This window comes from Ptychodera flava, chromosome 13 (genome assembly GCF_041260155.1).
Source record: "Ptychodera flava strain L36383 chromosome 13, AS_Pfla_20210202, whole genome shotgun sequence".
Classification (NCBI taxonomy): Eukaryota; Metazoa; Hemichordata; class Enteropneusta; family Ptychoderidae; genus Ptychodera; species Ptychodera flava.
Window position 1 is genome coordinate 13,515,258 of NC_091940.1, and position 19,196 is coordinate 13,534,453.

General features: G+C 38.4%; 2 protein-coding genes across 2 annotated transcripts; one reads left to right on the plus strand and one right to left on the minus strand.

Annotated features, from left to right (window-relative positions):
* Positions 1-2,431: 2,431 nt before the first annotated feature.
* LOC139147502 (neuropeptide FF receptor 1-like) lies at positions 2,432-17,771 on the plus strand. Its single transcript, XM_070718616.1, has 3 exons — positions 2,432-2,917; positions 15,487-16,031; positions 17,299-17,771. The coding sequence occupies exons 1-3, from the start codon at positions 2,695-2,697 to the stop codon at positions 17,530-17,532; spliced, it is 1,002 nt and encodes a 333-aa protein (XP_070574717.1). The 5' UTR covers positions 2,432-2,694; the 3' UTR covers positions 17,533-17,771.
* LOC139146930 (tripartite motif-containing protein 2-like) lies at positions 8,802-13,105 on the minus strand. The gene has a single exon (XM_070717792.1). The coding sequence runs from the start codon at positions 13,103-13,105 to the stop codon at positions 10,817-10,819; it is 2,289 nt and encodes a 762-aa protein (XP_070573893.1). The 3' UTR covers positions 8,802-10,816.
* Positions 17,772-19,196: the final 1,425 nt, after the last annotated feature.

A 19,196-nucleotide genomic window follows, 5' to 3' on the forward strand; every position in this document is an offset into this window, starting at 1 on the left:
TGATAGGCAGAATAAAACTAATGAAGGGAATTAGAGAGGGCAATTAAGAGATATTGACTGTTTTGTTTGAAATACAATACAGAGATAGCAATAGTAAAGTAAAAGGCACAGTGAGACTGACAACAATAATGTCCACAATCATTCTGTACAAACAACGAAATAACGTTTTTCAAGTGACCGTATTTGTACTTTGGATGAACAGTTCTCTTCGCAATTTACCGAATATACGCATCATTGGTTGGCTTTCATTTGCTTGATTAGTTTTGGGTTTGGGCCACGGTTTAATCGAAAGGGTTAATTTATGCAACGATTCTGTGGAATTCAACGTGCTGTTCTTTATATTTAGAGGTTACCCCAACATTGTCTGTTATTATATCGATCAGCATGAGTGTCATTTGTGCTGCGTCAGACACGAGACAAAGTCGAGTGTCTGATGCAGCACAAATGACACGAATGCTGATACGACACAAAGAACTGGAGATATTTGGGTACTAACCGGTTAATCATATACCCATGCCAAGAATTCTACAAACGATAGGAAAACCCATAAAAGTTGAGGTTTTACTTTTACTCCACCTTGTGAAAATATTAGTGAAAACAGGCTCTGTAAAGTTCAGGCCAACGGCCTGGTTTTCGTAGAACCAGCACAAAGCACGACCAATTCTCCATATCTCAATGAACACCATGATAAAAGATGCCAGGTCTCAAAAATAGTCACACGAGAAGAACTTCGTATAAAACGATATGTTACTACACTCCTTACAGATCAAAAACTTTTCCACGCTTTCCCGATTTTGATCGAGCTCGATCGTCGTTCTGTACGGAGAGAAGCGGCCATTTTGTTTCTTTACACAGAGAGTCGCCAAGTCAACAGGTGTCGGGAACGCGACATGACTTACACGCCACACACGCCCGCGCGCCCACTACCTGTTCGGAGGCAGACCCTGCCGAGCGAACGGTACAGTGTTTGCTAGAGCTTATCTAGAAACAAACAAGAACCACAAGAACTTTAATAAAATAATCACGGGATAACATTACAAGATTTAACATATTATTCCCATATTCAGCCACCCGAAATATCTTTCTTCCTCTCAGCCCTTCAATTCGGCAACATCGCATCGTAGGTGGAACTCAAAACGGCAGACATTATTTTTGTTTACTTTATTATAGAAATAACGGGCGACGCGCTGACCATTAACGTTTATTTGTAGGCAAGGGCGAGAGGAAAACCTTGGCTTTCCTCGAGCCCGCGCCCACAAATAAACATTAATGGTCAGAGCGGAGCCTGTCCATTATATTATCAGCGAACCCGAGAAAACCGTCAAAATTTGCGAAAATTTCCGGAGCGAACGACAACTGGGCCCCAGAAACTGGGCCCCAGAAAACTGGGCAATACGCGACGAAATGTTTTCAGAAAAAAGTATCTCAACTTGACATACAAGTGCTCCAATTTATTTTGTGATTGATTATTATTTACGTTTGTGCTGTAAAGTCACGATACTTTGAGTTGTTAGTCTTATTATTCATATTTATATTCACGGGCATGTTAAACAAACCACTATGAGTATTTGTGGTCAGTCACATGGTTCAGCTCGACCAATCAAAATACGACGGGCAGGGCATGGTAATATAATGTCTATTATATGGCAAATGTAGTTCGGAAACACTCCAAAACTGATGACGTTTATCGTGCATATCTCGACGTTTACCGTAAAATATCGCTGCTGATATTTACGGTAAACATCACCAGGGTGCAGTGATATGGACATATATTATTAGGTATATGATAAAGATATATTTTGAACGTCTGACAGCGCCTCGCTTTGCAATTTTATGGAGAACGAAACCACGACAGATATTTTCTTAATTAATTAATTAAATACCATCGGGAAAGTGCAGTCGTAAGGCACGACGTTTTGATCCCATGGGAATTAGAACAATAATCATAGGGTATCCCGGACTTTTTCCAATCCAACGGTGCGACTTTTGGTTAAATTGAACACGACGCAAAGGTATCTACGACTAATTATCGTTCAGTCGTGATCCATCACTGTGGCTGACACTCTTTATTCATTTACACAATTATCAGGTCAAAATAAATTCCCGTTTCCATGCATACCGACTTTCGAGCAAAAAAAATGAAGTAGTTTCGACTTCGTCACTCGGGAACAATTTCCATTAATCCTTAAAACCCAATCGCTCTTTCAAACTGTGTTATTAATTTCCAAACAGCAATTTGCAATTCCTGTGCGGCTGAAAGGTATATGTCAAATCCTTCCGCGCTAACGTGAAGCATCATTCGTCATGAGAAAAAAAGCCTGCTGATTTGCAGCTGGCCAGGTAGATATATCTGATAGGAATTCTACTGTGTATAATTCAATGATAACGGTACGATTTGGCCGACCAATTGACTAACAACCTTCGAGATGCTTCACATTAGCCCAAAAAGGCAGGTTGCGGGAACTCACTTTCCGTGTACCAATACGCCGTCGTAGTGTAGGCGTTGCCATAGTTCTATAAATTACCGACTTAAGTTTGTGGCCTGGCCAGCCCTGAGCGTTGTCACAAAGCGGGCGCAGTCTCGGGCCACGTTCTCTCCGATTCCTATATACGAGACTCGACTACACGGGCAGCACCTTTGAAAGATCAGTGTTACTATTATTCGCGAACGTATCCACGGATCTGCTTTTCAGCATGGAGAAAGAAGACCTTATTTTTGTCGTCTTCATATCGATCTTCGTCTTTGTGTCGGTGGCTTTGAATGTCGTCATAATTTTGGTCATTGCCACGAACAAGCATATGCAGACCGTGACGTACGTGCTGATAACGAACCTGGCCGTCAGCGACTTGCTGTTTGCTGGGATCGTCGTACCGCAAAATATCCACGATATCTCCCACAGTAGTGATTTCTACGAAGGTGAGTCGAAATGACAAATTTAAGGAGTGTGAAAAAGATCACATTTCTGACAAGTCTGGCAAAGTCGGGGTTTGTCAGGTTTGTCTCGAAATGGGATAGACCATTGCACGACTTTGAGTGTTTCGCTCATCAGTCAGTGCCATTTGAGATGACGAGCGAAACCCTTCAAGTCCGTCAATTTGTATAAAAGCGTTAGACAGCAATGTATATTCTCGAAGAGTCGTTTTTATTAATCGACTTGGAATTCTCTGGTTCCCGGATAGTTTACATGGCAATTTTTATACAGAGGACACGGTCTTACTGTGTTTTTAATTACAAATATTGACATTGTCTGCATGATTGCGTACGATGTAGGCTGCCGAGAATATACACCATACACATACGATGAGAAGAGATAGTTTTACAGTCTTACTTTTCATATAGAAATGCACCATACCCTTTTGTTTTATCTATTATAATAATCGCAATCATACAAATCCATAATCCAATGACAGTAGGTCAGACTTCGCAAGACAATAGTTGTAAACATAGACACGAAACAGCACAGAACAGACAGTAAATAGACGGTACACAAACAAAGTCATATTCATGAAAGAAAGATATATGGACCTCTGGCCAGAAGACCAAGAAGTGATGTCAGGTGTTTCGAAAATAGTAAGCGCATCCTGCCCCACATGTGGCACCCGCCATATATCAATCTTTAAGTCAGATAGGTAGTGGTCACTAACTAAGGCCCAATGTCACCGATGCCATCAGTGATCATTTGTCGAAGAGAGATATTGTATTTATCTACAAGCTTGCGATACCTGCCAAAAAAGCGTTTGAATGTAGTGACAAGTCTTGCTCTGGTGTAACCTTGATTTAATAGTTTGTAGGAGAGATGGCCATGTCTCTCTACAAAATCACCATATAAACTGCATGCTCTAGCATATCGAATAAGCTGGGAAATGTATACCCCATAAGCTGGTGAGAGTGGAATATACCGGTACACTTTCCCTTTCATTCATTTTATATTCCATGCTAATATAATCACTCTTGGTTATAAATTCTGTCGCTACGCCGGCTTGAGTCATGGATCATCGCCGTATTTCGTCGTTATCTCGTATTGAATCATTCTTTTCGTTCGTGGGAGGGTGAAGAAAGCGCCTCATGGCCTTTAAAAATAAAACTCAATCACTCGGCACGGTATTTCCATAATATTTTCAAGTTTCCAATCAGTTTTTACCACACTGTGGGATCGAGGCTATCAATCCAGAGGGTGAAGTCGATGTGCCGTCAGCGTTTCTCGTGATTTACTGCATGGAGATTATGCCATGATGACCGGCTCGCTTTCCTGCGGCGTTACATCATGTTTTATCGTCTGTCAAGGAATCGGTGAAGTGATACAAAATTCATTTCTGCATTTGGTCTACTGTGAACAGCGAGGAATGGTCCGGTTCCTGATAATACAAGTGTCGTTCCCTTACTGCCGTAGATTGGTGGCTACTAAACGTACTACTAAAAACTAACTTCACCTGAAAATAATACTCGCACCCTAAAAAGAGTGAAAAATATTCCAACTAGCGCCATTTAAGGTCAAGTTCATGCCAAATTTAAGAGGCAATCAAGGTCCAAGAAAAGCGCCCTCGCATACGACAGTGTTGTCTTAAAGTTTTTACACTCCCGCCACGAATGAAAAAGTTAAATATCAATGAACTTTTTTCCTGCACCTTTATGACAGCAAATATTTAGACAGCAGACTTCGTGAAGATTTTATGAACTGCCGTCAGCTATTTTCAATTGAGTTAAACTAACGATAACAAGTTTTTTAAAAGTTATGCTCGAGAAATTAAATGGGAGAAGGCTTGAGAAAATGTAGCACATCTTAAACTTAAAAGCCAACTAAGCTGCCTGCGATATCTTGCGTATTTATGATGTAATTGTGATATAAACAATCGTTCGGTGTTCGGAAGCGTTCACAAAACTCCGACGGAATCGATATATGCAGACTGTATGCGCAGGAAGAAGACTTACAAGAGCAACCAAGCTTTTCTGTGCATAGCTTTTTAAAAATTCCTACCCTTTGTGGGTCTTTCAAATGAAAACATAAATGTCCTGGGACAATTCCTTTAGAAGACAAGGTAAACTCACTTTCACGCCAGAAGCTTGACTCTTTTATAAAGAGAGATTCTGTGTTGTGTTCTATCGTTTCCATTTCAAGCACTCATTCACAGGTTGCATGATATATTCACACGCAAACCTGCTGTTCAGTATGTTTTGTGTCAAGTATGAGACTGTGCAGTTTAGCGTCGCAGAAAGGACTGAAACGGCCATGTTTCAACAAATGACATATGAATATTTTATGTTGGCTGCGGATCATTTGACACAGCCCACTAGACTTTTTGTCAACAATATTACCGAGGGCAAAATTTCGTCTTTTTCCATTATACGTTCTTACCTTTCACATGGAGACAATAAAGATATCGAAACAAATCTTGATGAGTTACACCGTCTAAGATGTTTCAGATCGTAAACGCATTCATAGTCACCAAACAGACATTAGCTCTAAAGTTTTCATAATATCTTCATTATTTTTTTAAACAGTGAACAAAATATTCTCATTCTTCTCGCCTTGGATAAATTAAGAAAGAATTACCCTTTCTAATACTTCTCAATTTATTGTTTATAATATCTAGTACTATCTTGATACATGAACTCTTGAGCATACACAAACGATAGCTGGCAACAATAATATAAAGATGTTACAGATTGTGTTAAAGAGCTGAATGGTGGAAATACAATAAGAAACTGTTCTAAAGGAAGAAAATACTGAAAGATGCATCAATGGCTTAAAGCTTGTGGCGCTTTGAAATACACCATTCTTCTAAAATGGCGCCAAACACGAATCTATGGTGGCGCCCCATTTAGTCAAATATTGCTACGTAACTAAAACACGTCAATTGGAAAGTTATTTATTCGACATGGAAATGGAGCGAGTGGTTCTGAGTGCTGCAGTTTGCATGAGTAAGAGTGTCGACATCCATCAGCCAATACCATGACCTAATGTTCCGAATAAATGAACAGCACAGTTGAATGACTGCTTCTCGTCACAGCATATATTATTTCCTAATATTTTTCTTCGTTCAGCTCGGAAAATACGAATGACGTAATGACCGTGTCACCACTCGTCTTTGGCTCATGGTGACAGGGTCATTACGTCACGAGTATTTTCCGAGCTGAACGAAGAAAAATATTAGGGAATAATATACTTATCACATACACAAGCCAAGAATTCGTTATTTTTTTTGCAAAGTACAAGAAGTTTTCCTAACGATTCCGCGTTTAAACTTTTGAACTACTTTAGGAATAATATCAATACGCCGTGTGCAAGTTGTGAATTATTTCTAGTCGTCCGTCGCGTGATTGAGGAACACGGCGTTCACGTTCGTATACGGAGCAAATGCCAGACGACCTCTCGGTCTACACGTACCTTTCGCAAAGTAATACACTATTTCAAAGATAGCATATGTCTACAAATTTACATCAGACGCTGTTTTCGAGAACAGAATCCCCTAAATCTTGACGGCGCGAACACTGTGTGACCTCGTGCCTGACCTATAGGTGGTTACCATGTTTACGCAACACACGGTAATGCGACCATGACCAGCTCGAGTTCGTTGTTTCCGCAACTTATTCACGTGTTTCCTTAGGAATATACAGGCGGTACACTCTTGTATTTTCTTGTTCGGATTATTATTATCGTAGTCTATTTTGAAAATATCGATTTCGCTATATGACTATTGGAGGCCTGGACACTGCACTTGACCCCTTTATTGCAGTGGAAACCGTATGTCTACCGCATGAAAGTACACACGCTATATACGTCGAAAAGTTCAGGCGGCGGCAGGGTCAATACGGATACAAACGCCCATATTGGCGACAAAACTAAAACACAAGGACTCAAAATTTGCCAAGAGGGTGTATTTTGTCAAATTCTGATAATCTTGACTATTTTTTACGATATATTCACGTCAGGCACATTTTTTATCAGGATAAATAGCGGCAGGCCGCAATGATGTTTGTTTACATTGACGAGCGAGAACGAAGGTCGACGCAAAAAATAGGTCCGACACAACAAAATTAATGACACAGACGCGGGTTGTCTTGACGTAGAACGACTGGAGTATTAATCCCGTATTTTTTGTTCAGAGACGACAAACTTGGCTTGTACATTCAGTTCAATATACAATGTTCACAGCGCAGAAAAATAACGAGACGAAAATTCTTTCCTTTTATTGTATATAGATGTCATACAGTCCAACGAATACACATGAGGCAAACTAATACAAAGGAGATCGTTAAGAATGCAAGCTCTATTTATTCGCTTTTGGTTTGATTTTTCGTGAATTGTCCTTCTAGAGTTTAAAAAAAATTCGCAGCAAAATGCAGTGGTCACAAACTTAAATGAAGCCGAGATGTTGATTGTTGGCGAGTGGTGCGTGCTTGCTTCCATACGACCGAACACGTAAAATTGGGGCTACGGAATCGATTAACAATCCAAATATTAATGATCTATTGTCCAGTTTCAACAAGCCTAGCATTTCACAGCGATTCTGGAAAACAACGCAGATGTGGCAGAAGATTATGGCTGTGGTCTTGCGATTCAGTACATGCAGTTGCAACAGGTTTACACGAAATGTTTTGAATAGCAACTGTCCTATATTGCAACACAATATTTCGCAAGCACTTTTTGTCTCTGTATTGGAATTGGAAGATGTAGGGCAATGATCTCTCTACAATTTGTAGTAAAGTGTGCATAGTCTTTGTCATATAATTTCTTTCCACACAAAACGATACAAGAAAATTGAAACCGTGGGACACAGGTACATGAATTACTAAATAAGTTTCCAGAGGTTAGCATATACTAAAGACGACAGGGTTCAACTCACACGTCAGTCCGTACCCTTTTAGCATAACATATTTTAACAATGAACATCATAAACCAGGGTTGGACGGAATGCGCCACTCTCTGAATTTCATATGATAATCTCTATCGTTGCTGCCTAAGGAAAAACATTTTCATAATTTTGATTTGCAAATTCTTTAACCTTTGGTCTGCAGAATTCCTTTTGTTTTTAAAGTCGGCGTATTTTGATGGAAGAACTGCGCAGACACGAGTTTCCCTAATATTGATCTTTGTCTTTGTGTCGGTGGCTTTGAATGTCGTCATAATCCTGGTCTTTGCTGAGTGCAAACAAATGCAGACGGTAGCTTAAGTCGGACCTTGTCTCATGAACATTTCCACATCGTTGACTAATTTTGTTCAGTATGTGCTATTTGTGATGACGAGAGAAGCTCTTCAAGAATGTTAATTTGTGTAAAACTGTTATAGGGCAGTGGATCCCCACTTTCTCGCAGTCATGTTATTTATGTATTTACAATGCTCTAGCTCGAAAATATTTTATACCTCAAATCTTTTGTAAATATCATATTTAAACTAACTTACAAGCAAACAATATCTGGTAAGTCCACGAAGCCACTTGAATGAATCTCTACCAAAAAACCCCCCGATATTGTATGGATGTGGCGTATTTTGCAAGCCGGTGAGTTCAGTCAGTGTGTATGTTACCCACAAAGCCCAATATCAAGTGCGTGCATGACCGTATATTGCGCATATCTTACGCCCCTTATCGCAAAACATGATATGTCGAGACATTTTGGTAAAGCATTTCATATTTCAAAGGAAGGCCTCGTAGCATTCTATAACTACAATGATACGGATTAGCGCAAACGGTATCAGTAAGTCGATTCTAACTTGCCATCTGTTCGCAGCGGAGACTGGCAGTAACAAATATTGTTTTTTTATTTAAAATGTTATGAGAAAACACGCTCTTTCGATTACAAGTTTGATTTATACTTAATTTATTCGCCCCATCAGTCGTTGACATCTATGTAACTATTTAAACTTACACAGTGGGCAGCGAAAATTATTGCTACATTGTGGTTAATACAGATCAAAGTTCAAATAATTCTGAGTCAGATTATCGATATGCAAACTGTACAAGGTGTACCATAGCGTATTGTACGTTTCGGTGTTTGCAAGTTACGACGATAGGTCAACAACGATATATACTTTCAAGTGAAGTAACTTTTGCATTGTGCATGGGATAGAAATAGTTTTCTCGAGAAAAAAAAAGGCCCATTGATTTTATGTGATGAAGGCAGTGGTTTCATGTATGCGTGAAAATCAGATCTAGTGATGCGCAAACTGCTTATAGTTTAAGTTACTGATAAAGAAGATCAGTAAAAAATAATGTCGTTATTTTTCATAACATTTATTTATGCATTATAAAAAGAACGGGCACATGTATAAGTATTTCAAAAGGCACAGTTTCACCCCAAATATGTAGCTGTTGGATCGAACAGCATTCTCCATACGTATTGCTAATTTGTTTATGATTATTTGTTGCAAATGTTATTGCTTATCATGATCCATTCAATCAACATTCAATTTAGACATGTGCTACAAACCATCAAGAGCGAACATTTCAAATTTACATACCATTGTAAAGATGGTTAAATTGATGACATCAGTAGCAATGGGTACAATGTTGTGGTAAATTTTCTATCAAAATTATATCAAAATTCGGTACAAAACTCTAAAATTTCTTTCGTGGTTCTTTTCATCCTATGAACATTTACAAATACGATTTATACTTAGCTCGATATAAAATGACATTTAATGATGCTTGGCTAGACATAAAAAGGTGTGTTCTATGATTCGACTTAAAATAGATCAACAATTAACCATCAAAGTTACACTTTCAAGGCTCCCATGTCGTATGGTTGTGATGATGAAAACGTACAACTAAGAAGATTTTTCTCGAACTTGTCCATGGCACCTACAATCAAATATGTAAATAACTGAAAATAGTACATCTTGACTTTTTTCACAGTAAAAAGAAAGTATCGTGCAAATTTTATCATCATTTGCTCAAAAAATGAAAGCAGACAGGCCCTTTAAGCTAAATCTAAAAGTTGTTAAACTATCTTTTTACGAATAATAAAAGAAAGAGAAAGTTGCCCTAAAACTTACATATGCAAATTTCATCATAACATTCGAAATCAAATTACCCTTAAGAACCCATTTGTACCGATTAAAGCTATGACTATGAGCTAGTTCTGAAAAATATCTTTCCAAAAAAGTGACAAAATTAGGCCCACATATTTACATATCCACATTTCATCATCATTTGCACATGTCAATAACGTCATTCTAAGAAACCTAAAATCTAAATCATGACCTATCCCACGTCATTCCTAAATAGAAAGTTTTGAAAAAAAATTACAAAAAATAAATTATCAAATATACAAATATCCAAATGTTATGCTAATTTGATCAAAGATGTAATGCACTGTCCCCTCCAATATATAAACTAATTATCATAGAAAGACTGTGTATGGCAAATCATAATTACATATTTTTTCTAATTCTGCAGGCTGTAAGTGTACGATTCCATTCAGATCTATGTAATCATCAAACAAATCCCCATTACAAAGCTTTTCACATATGATGCAACAATTTTTGAGTTATTAGCTCCACAAATTCAGTTTACAGACGAACGGGTAGCCAGACAGACTGACTGACATACACAGACTGACGAAGAGATGATATTTGCTCTAAGTTTGCCTCCGGCACACAGGTGCCAATAAACCTTACAAATTGCAGACAGTTTACTACAGAAACGTTTCTCCTGTACTTATCTTACTAAATTACTTAAGAAACACTTCCTTTATTCAGAATGATAAATGTGTGCCAGAAACACCCATTTTTGCTCAGCTTATTGAACATAATTTCATCTCTGATCATTGTTATTATCGTGATCTGAATTAAAGCTGGGCAAATATCGGGTTATCACCTCACTGAGCGAATACTTCGATGGAGTTACCAACATAGTCAGACACGATGACCCTCCCGAATGGTTCATCGTCAGTGACACAGACACCACTGACTTTTTTTACCTCTCCATTATCAATACGACAGATGTAAACACCTTTAGGATCGAATTTCAACACTCGTTTGTTTCCCCGATCACACACATAAACATTGTTGTGTCTGTCTGTGGTGACTCCAAACGGATTTTGCATTTGACCCTGGCCATCACCTTTACTTCCGAAGGCAAACTGAAACTGCCCGTCTGCATCAAACACCTGGATGCGATGATTACGATAATCGCTGACTATGACATTGCCATCCTTGTTAATGCAAACATCTTCGGGAGAATTAAAATATCCGTCTTCATTACCCTTACCACCAAATGATTTGATTTGGTTACCATCTTGATCAAACGTATGAATGCAATGTAAACTATCATCAGCGACATAAACACGTTTGTTAGTTGGATTGACGGCAATACCTCTTGGTGTTTTAATCTTTCCCTTAAAGCTTCTGATAAATTGTAGATTCTCATCAAAGACTAACACTTTCTTATTTTTTATGTCCGTGACAAAATGCAACTTCTGATCTGCTGATATGCCAACATAAAGGGGTTTGTGGACTTTTGAATATTTTCCATGTGTAATCTCCATTTTACGGTGGAAATCTTTATATGGAGACAATCGTGTAATCACTTCCCTTTTAAACTCACACACCACAGTATTCCCTATCTGATCCACAGCAATCCCATATGGGCCATCTATTTCCACCAAACCCTGACATTTTCTGCTTAATTCAAACAACAGCCCTTTCTTTGGAATCACCTTCACTCGTGAACTACACACTGATCGCTTCCAGAGGGAAACTAACACTTCGTGTTCACCTTCTATCATTGTACGACCCTTCACCGAGTACGTTCCGTTTTTGTGATCCTCTATTGTCATCGTCTCCCTCTGACTCAGTGGACCTATCATCTCAGCTTCGATCGCATCTTTTAGACCCTTTAGGTCTACCTCAAGGGTCAGGCAAACCCCGAGGCAAACGTCATCACCGCAGCGACAGAACTCCGGTATTTCCGTTAGGGAACATTCAACCAGGTGAATTGATCCAAGTGATTTTGTCTCGCAATAGTCATCACACGGCGTAAACATCATTAACTCATCAGCAACAGGATCAGACCCTGTCTCGACTTTATACAGTTCCTGTGTTTGTGCGTCCACGTTTTTCTTAGCAGACATCAACTGTGCAGCGTTTCCATACTGTATCAGATTTTCAGTAAATTCACGTGCATTAGCAAGGTCATTTGCAATAATATCCAAAGCTTCCAGTTGTGCAGTCAAGTCATCCTTTCTGGTTTCATATTTGTCCTTAAGCTGCTTCATCAACAGTCTGCCATTTTCTTCTATTCTCCTAGTGATTTCTTTTATTGTCTCTGTCACGTGATCTTGTAATTTCTTCTCTTCTTCAGAGAAGCTGGCGTCTAATTTATTCACCACCTTCTGAATTGCAACTTTCCAGTCGTCATTCTTTTTCTCTTTCACTTTCAGTTCTTTTATCGTCTTTTCTACAACCTGTTTGTATTCTCCAGCTGCGTCTTGCAGGTATCTATGTTTGTGTTCAGGAATGCGGTGATCAATCACGGTACAGTCTGAACAGATTGGTACTTCGCACGTATCACAGTAGAATTTGACCTGGTTATCGGTGTGCCGATCGCAGTAAATACCTGCCTGTATCAAGGATGGGTCTTTGTCCTTTAGGCTGACGTATTCGTCCATGGCTATGAGGCGATGCGACCGACTGGCCGCCAAACGTTTATGAGCGCCAGCACAATTCCCGCACAGTCTAGCCGAACATTCGACACATCTGACGTCGTCTTTGCCACCTTCGCCAAGACAGGCATCGCAGGTTGATTTGGACGACCCAGAATCGCGTCGATTGAACTCTTCAACTAATTGATCTAGGAAAAAATTGCTCTGCAACTTTGCCACCCCGCCCTGAGGAAGTTGGTGTGAACGGCGACACACTGGACAATCCAGCTTACAAGTTTTCTCAACCCAGCCAAACAAACACTGTTCACAAAAACTGTGTAGGCATGGTAAAACCTTGGCAGTCTTGTATCGTTCGGAGCAGACGCCACAAACGAGGAAGTCCTCGTTGATTTTCTCAAGGAACTCGGATTCTGCAGTCGCCATGGCTCTCATCCAAAATTTCTGCTCTTTAATGACCTGACACTGCACTGATCTGCAATGTGACGCAGTATTCACGTGATACATGTTTCGTAGAATTCTCTTTGTGTTGGCAATGCTCTTAATCACGGTTAGTATGACGATAAGATAACAAGGGGGGTGACAACGATTTGCTATATGTTGTAAGTACTAGTACTTCATGTTGGTCATGATTTTTCAGCCGTTATGAAAACACTTTTAATACTGTTGACTTTGTAGAATCTGATGTGCTAGCCAACATTGGAGAGTCGGTCTTCAAGTAGATTGTGAGTAGACTGACATTATAATAAAGTTGAACATTCAAGCTTGTTCAGTATGTGCAGTACAGAAGTGACGGAAACTGCAATGATGCAACACGCGGCCGATAGATATTACGTTTTGCAGTCCAGATTATTGGACTCATCAAAATAGAACATTTGCAACGCTATCACCGGAGGTAATATTACGTCTTTCCTGGTTGCACCCATAAAACTCATTTCAAATCTTCCTCGCCGTTGGCAAAAGGAACGAGGAATGAGGGAAATCCTAAAGAGTTTCGCCATTCATGTTTTACTCAGAAAACTCAATCGTTGATGTAATTTCTATTTTGGCAAAACTTTAAGGGACTGTAACTCGAACTTTTTTCTTACATTTTCAATATCTTTTCAATATTTTTTCAATATCCACAAAATAATCCAGTTCCTTATGCTCCTCCCAAATGTACGTCACACCGCAAAATATAAACTTTAACCAAAGTGTGGTCCTTTGGTCGAATCACTGCATTACTGAACAATGCCAAATGGAAAAGATGTTGTTCGACATCCATGGAAGTGGAGCGGGTTGTTCTGAATACTGTGCTTTGCTCGTGTGCCAACATCCATCGACCCTCATCATGATGCAGTTGGCCAAATAACATGAACTGTACAATTGCTTTACTACTTCTCACTACGGTAGGCAGTTCAATATTATACTGTCCATACGTGTATAGTCACGGTGCAGAAAATGAAAAAAATGGAAACTGTTTTCCAATTATAACTGGGCAAAAATGTTCACAGAGAGACTAATAAACATAATATGGACTTTATGGACTTCCATACAAACTTCTACAAACGAAAGCATACGACACGCAAATTGTACTGATGCGCTTTGGGTTCGATTTTTCGTGTATTGCCCATCTAATGTTCTCTCTAAGATTGGTAGTCAGGTATTTATCGTCCAACTTTAATGTCACCAAAATTTCATTCCCCACAAAATGATGAGAGGAAACCGTGGACTACAGGCATATGAATGGTTTACATGAAGTTCTCGAGGTTAGCATATACTACGGTGACATAGTTCCATATACACGTCAGTCAGTACCTTTTAGCATAATCTTACACCTTTAACAAGGGGTAGATAGAACGTATTACTCCCTGAATTCCATGCCATCCCTATTGTTGCTGCCAGAGGGAGAAAGCTTCCATATTTCTGACACTAGTGTGAGCTGTATGAAATCTTTAATTTGTTCATGAGCTGTATCACGTTATTCCTAACCAACATATGTGATGTGCAATTATACTCAAATCTAGTGTTTCTTTCATTTCTGGCAACACACTTATTCCGTCATTAATCGGGTTCTTGGAAAGCCAACAGATGTGATTATTTGAAGATTCCCCGAGGATGCTCCAAATGCTCCCAAGCCAGGATATCTCTTCAAAGACACCATTCTGTTTCGCTGATGACGTTGCAACCGGATTTGCTCTAAATCCTCTTTCCATGTCTTAAAAATTGTTCTTCGTTATCAGGAAGCACATACTTCATTTTAGTAATGCAAAACAACGATTATAATTATGAGAATGGCAAAGGGATTTCAGTTTGTCTGGTTCCCCCTTAAGTTTTCGAAAAATGCTAAAACGCGACATGTACACTTCTTTCAAAAGTTCGAATTCTCAGAGTTAATGTTGGAATCGTCTTCAGTCTATCATTTAAGAACATGGACGATGATTTGGTGCTATTTAAAAAGAACATCAATACCAATATCAATATCGATATTGATATTACTCGATTAATCTTTTAATCCCATTTTTCTTGTAGAACTGCTACGTGTCTACGCACTCTCGTAATACGTTATGTCCTTAATTTCGTTGTATACACAACAATAAAGTACAGTATTGCAGATCATTACGACAGTGTTGTGTTTGCGTATACCGAGTATACATAAATCTTTCAATCAGAGTTCATGACGCACACACATACATACATAACACACATTCATACACGGCATGCATACTTACATACTTACATATACACATACAAAAGCTTTATATATCCTAGGGACATATGGTATCGATGTTCATAGTATGGAATATTATTACTGTTTTAAATTTATTTGCAGACAAGGAGTAAATTGGTGAAACATTTTCCTTGTACTTTCGCTTTGTTATTCGTATCTTTTATCTTTTTTCTTTCAGGTCAGTTTGCGTGTAAACTAGTCAATTTTCTGCATCTGTTTTTCATTGCCAATGCCACATACTGCCTTGTTGTCCTTTCCTGGGAGCGATACCGGGCTATCGTAAAGGCCACCAAGACACAGTTCACCATGAGAGATTGCAAGTTTCTCGTTGCCGGGACGTGGGCTTTGGCCTTTGCAGTCGCCTTGCCAACCTCCATAGAGTTCGAGGTTACCTGGGAGACCGGTCACGATGGCAACATGAACGTTACTTCTCTGTCGTGCTCCAACCAGGACGCCTCGAATACGTTCATCGTGTTCAACACGCTGCTTGTTGTCGTGGCAACATACCTGCTGCCGTTCATTTTGATGATATCGAATTACTCACGGGTGATGATGTTTATATGTCACGTGGGTAGAAAGGTGAAGAGCGAGACTGGAACCTCGCCGAACAGCACCAATTTTGTGGTCCAAAGGAAGCGACTCCGCGTTGTTGCTATGCTGGCGACAGTGACCGTGCTTTACGGGATATCATGGCTACCGTATTTCATCGTATACTTGCTCGCCGTGAGTAATCTGTCACATACCTTTTACACTGGCAGAATATCAATACATCACAGTAAATAACTGGCGTTAAAATCGAATTCGGTGACAATTAATCGCACAATCTAATACAGAATGCTATCGATTAGGCCAGAAGTACATTAATCACACGGCAGGCTTGTACCTGTAAGATGCACAGTGGAAGCTGTCAAGTGTTTTCCACACCTACTACAAAGCATCTAGTCAACTCGTTTGGTATAACTTGATAGAAAGTTTCTGAAGAAAAAGTACGATCAGACATAGTTTATTTCTGTATGATTGTTTGTAGAAATATGATTATATAAATCACAAATAGACCTATGGGGTATATATGAAGTAAATTGCAGCAGCTGAAAAATCACCTATTTCCTGTGCTCTGAGATCGTCGACCAATGAATGTAAGATATCTGTGGGGGTCGAATTTTGTACCCCACATTTAATGATGAAATAATTGCGACAAAAATGTTTTTATGCACTATGGTGTTGCCTATTAGGTTCACGCCCCGCAGGTGCATGTGCCAACTCAGAGTATTACATGCAATCATTTGCAAAATATAAGAATTGGCGATCCTGCGGATGTTCATTCATCATCAGTAAAACAAAGCATCCAGACGGCTCATGATCGATACACTGATTAGTTTGGAGTTAAAAACTGTATGACATGTAAAGTCGTGTCGGCTAGACGTCAAACCTCAAGAAGAGTCGACCTCTATACAGACAGAGCTAACAAATCTTATATTGCGACAACTCTATGACTGCTTTAAATCATAGACAGTATATACCCACATGCATACATACATCGTACGTACGTACATACATACATACATACATACATATACATACATACATACATACATACATACATACATAAATACATACATACATGCATGCATGCATGCATGCATGCATGCATGCATGCATACATACATACATACATACATACATACATACATACATACATACATACATACATACATACATACATACATACATACATACATACATACATACATACATACATACATACATACATACAAACATACATACATACATACATACATACATACATACATACATACATACATACATACATACATACATACATACATACAAGTTATTGGCAGCAAATATTTCGTAAATTCTACAGAAAGCGGTTTAATGATGAATACACAGCCGATCAGCCTTTTAAAACAATAAGCAAACTCCCGATTTATTTCGTTTCTCACAATTTCTTTATTTTTCTTCACCTCAGAAGCTGACGGGGAACAGCGGCAGTACACACAACGACACAGCGTGGTTCCAAGCACGATTAGCGCTAGCCGTCTTCAGCACTATGTACAACTTCGTCCTCTACTGGACATTCAGCTCCCAGTTCAAGGAGGGCCTGAAAAGTTTGGTAGAAAATACAAGACGATATTTCATAAACAGACCGGCAGATGAGACGCCCAATATTTCGATCAGTAGACGCGATGAAACCTGTTCCTAGTGTACAAAATGTCTCGTCCCATTAAAGATGTGTTCTCAAAGGGCAATGAGAAGTACACTTCAAGTACACACGTAATGAATACTAACGTTGAAAGCAAGGGTTCAAATAATACAATTTATAGCATAATTTACGTAATCCTCATGGCATTACAAGATATATAGACTGTTTTACTGTGTTTGCAAGAAAATTGGAAAATGTCTTTAACTACGGTAACCAAAGCATAAGTCTAAGGATTGAAGGATACACGAAACTTAAGTAAAACATTTTGTTACTTTGTACTTAATTACTTTAAGTTTATATATATATATATATATATATATATATATATATATATATATATATATATATATATAAAACACAAATTACAAAGTAATAATATGTGTTACTTAAGTTTCATGCGTCCTGTCATCTTCAGACAGACTATACCAAATGTTATAATGGTTGCATGAAACTTATGTAACATATATTATTACCTTTATGTAATTTAAGTAATTTGTGTAAGTATTTAACGCTCTGTTTTTGGCATCGAGCACTGAAATTACCAATGAGGATATCCGTGTACTGTGTATATATATACATATGTATTTATACACACACACATATATATATATATATATATATATATATATATATATATATATATATCACAAATGATATATAAATTAATGATTAAATATATCAATTTATTTATTTATATATTACTTGGCTTTTTTCTTAGTAAAAGATTTATTTGATGAAATCATTTCATCAATGATAGAATGGCAGCGAAGAAAACCTGAAACTTGTAAATATGTCAACAAAACACTTTTGTAATTTAACTCAATTAAAGAGCGGAAACATGTACGGTATTCAATCACCATTTTAGCCTGATTATTCAGTCTGAATTCAAAGTTGTGTCATTTACATATATCTGCAAAACAATGAGCGAATGCAATGAGCGAATGAAGATATTCAACTGACGGGGAAGTGAAGTATCGTGTCTACGTATGCTTCAAAAACATTCAAATCTATTTATTTCTATCATACATAGCAGCCAATATGAAATTTTTCAAAAGGTTAATAAGTATAACTGCTCGTGGGGGAATATACATTTTATATTCTTTACAATATAAGTTCATTTTTCAGGACATCCGATCTGCTTATCATGTTGCCATCTTCACACTTTTTGACGAAGCGTAACTTCAACCTTTTATACACATTATTTGATCATATTATAAGTATTACTCTGTTTCGTGTTTGTGGCAGACATTTTCGAGTAAATGTAAGGAAATGTATTTTTACGTACCATTAAACGTGGAAAACTGATTAAGGGGATATTTAATTATATAAAAGGACCAGGGGTACATTTTATGACCATTTGCAAAGTCCAATGACGTAGTGAATTGTTTCTCGCAAATGCACACCGTGGCCTGTCCGGTTGTAAACCGGGATAACATCCATTGGACGCATTCCATGGGTTTAATGGGATGCATTCGGGAAATGGACATGTATACTGACGTCAGATTTAATCCTTTATTGCTGTGTTCAGTGATCACGGTGGCGACGTGCACCCGTCTCAGAAGAGGTTCGGTTGAGTGATCGCATAATAATTGTGTAGCGTATGTGTACTCAAAAACTTCGTTGAACGTGCAACTGCTGTGTAACTGGACGAAGTAAATTGAAAT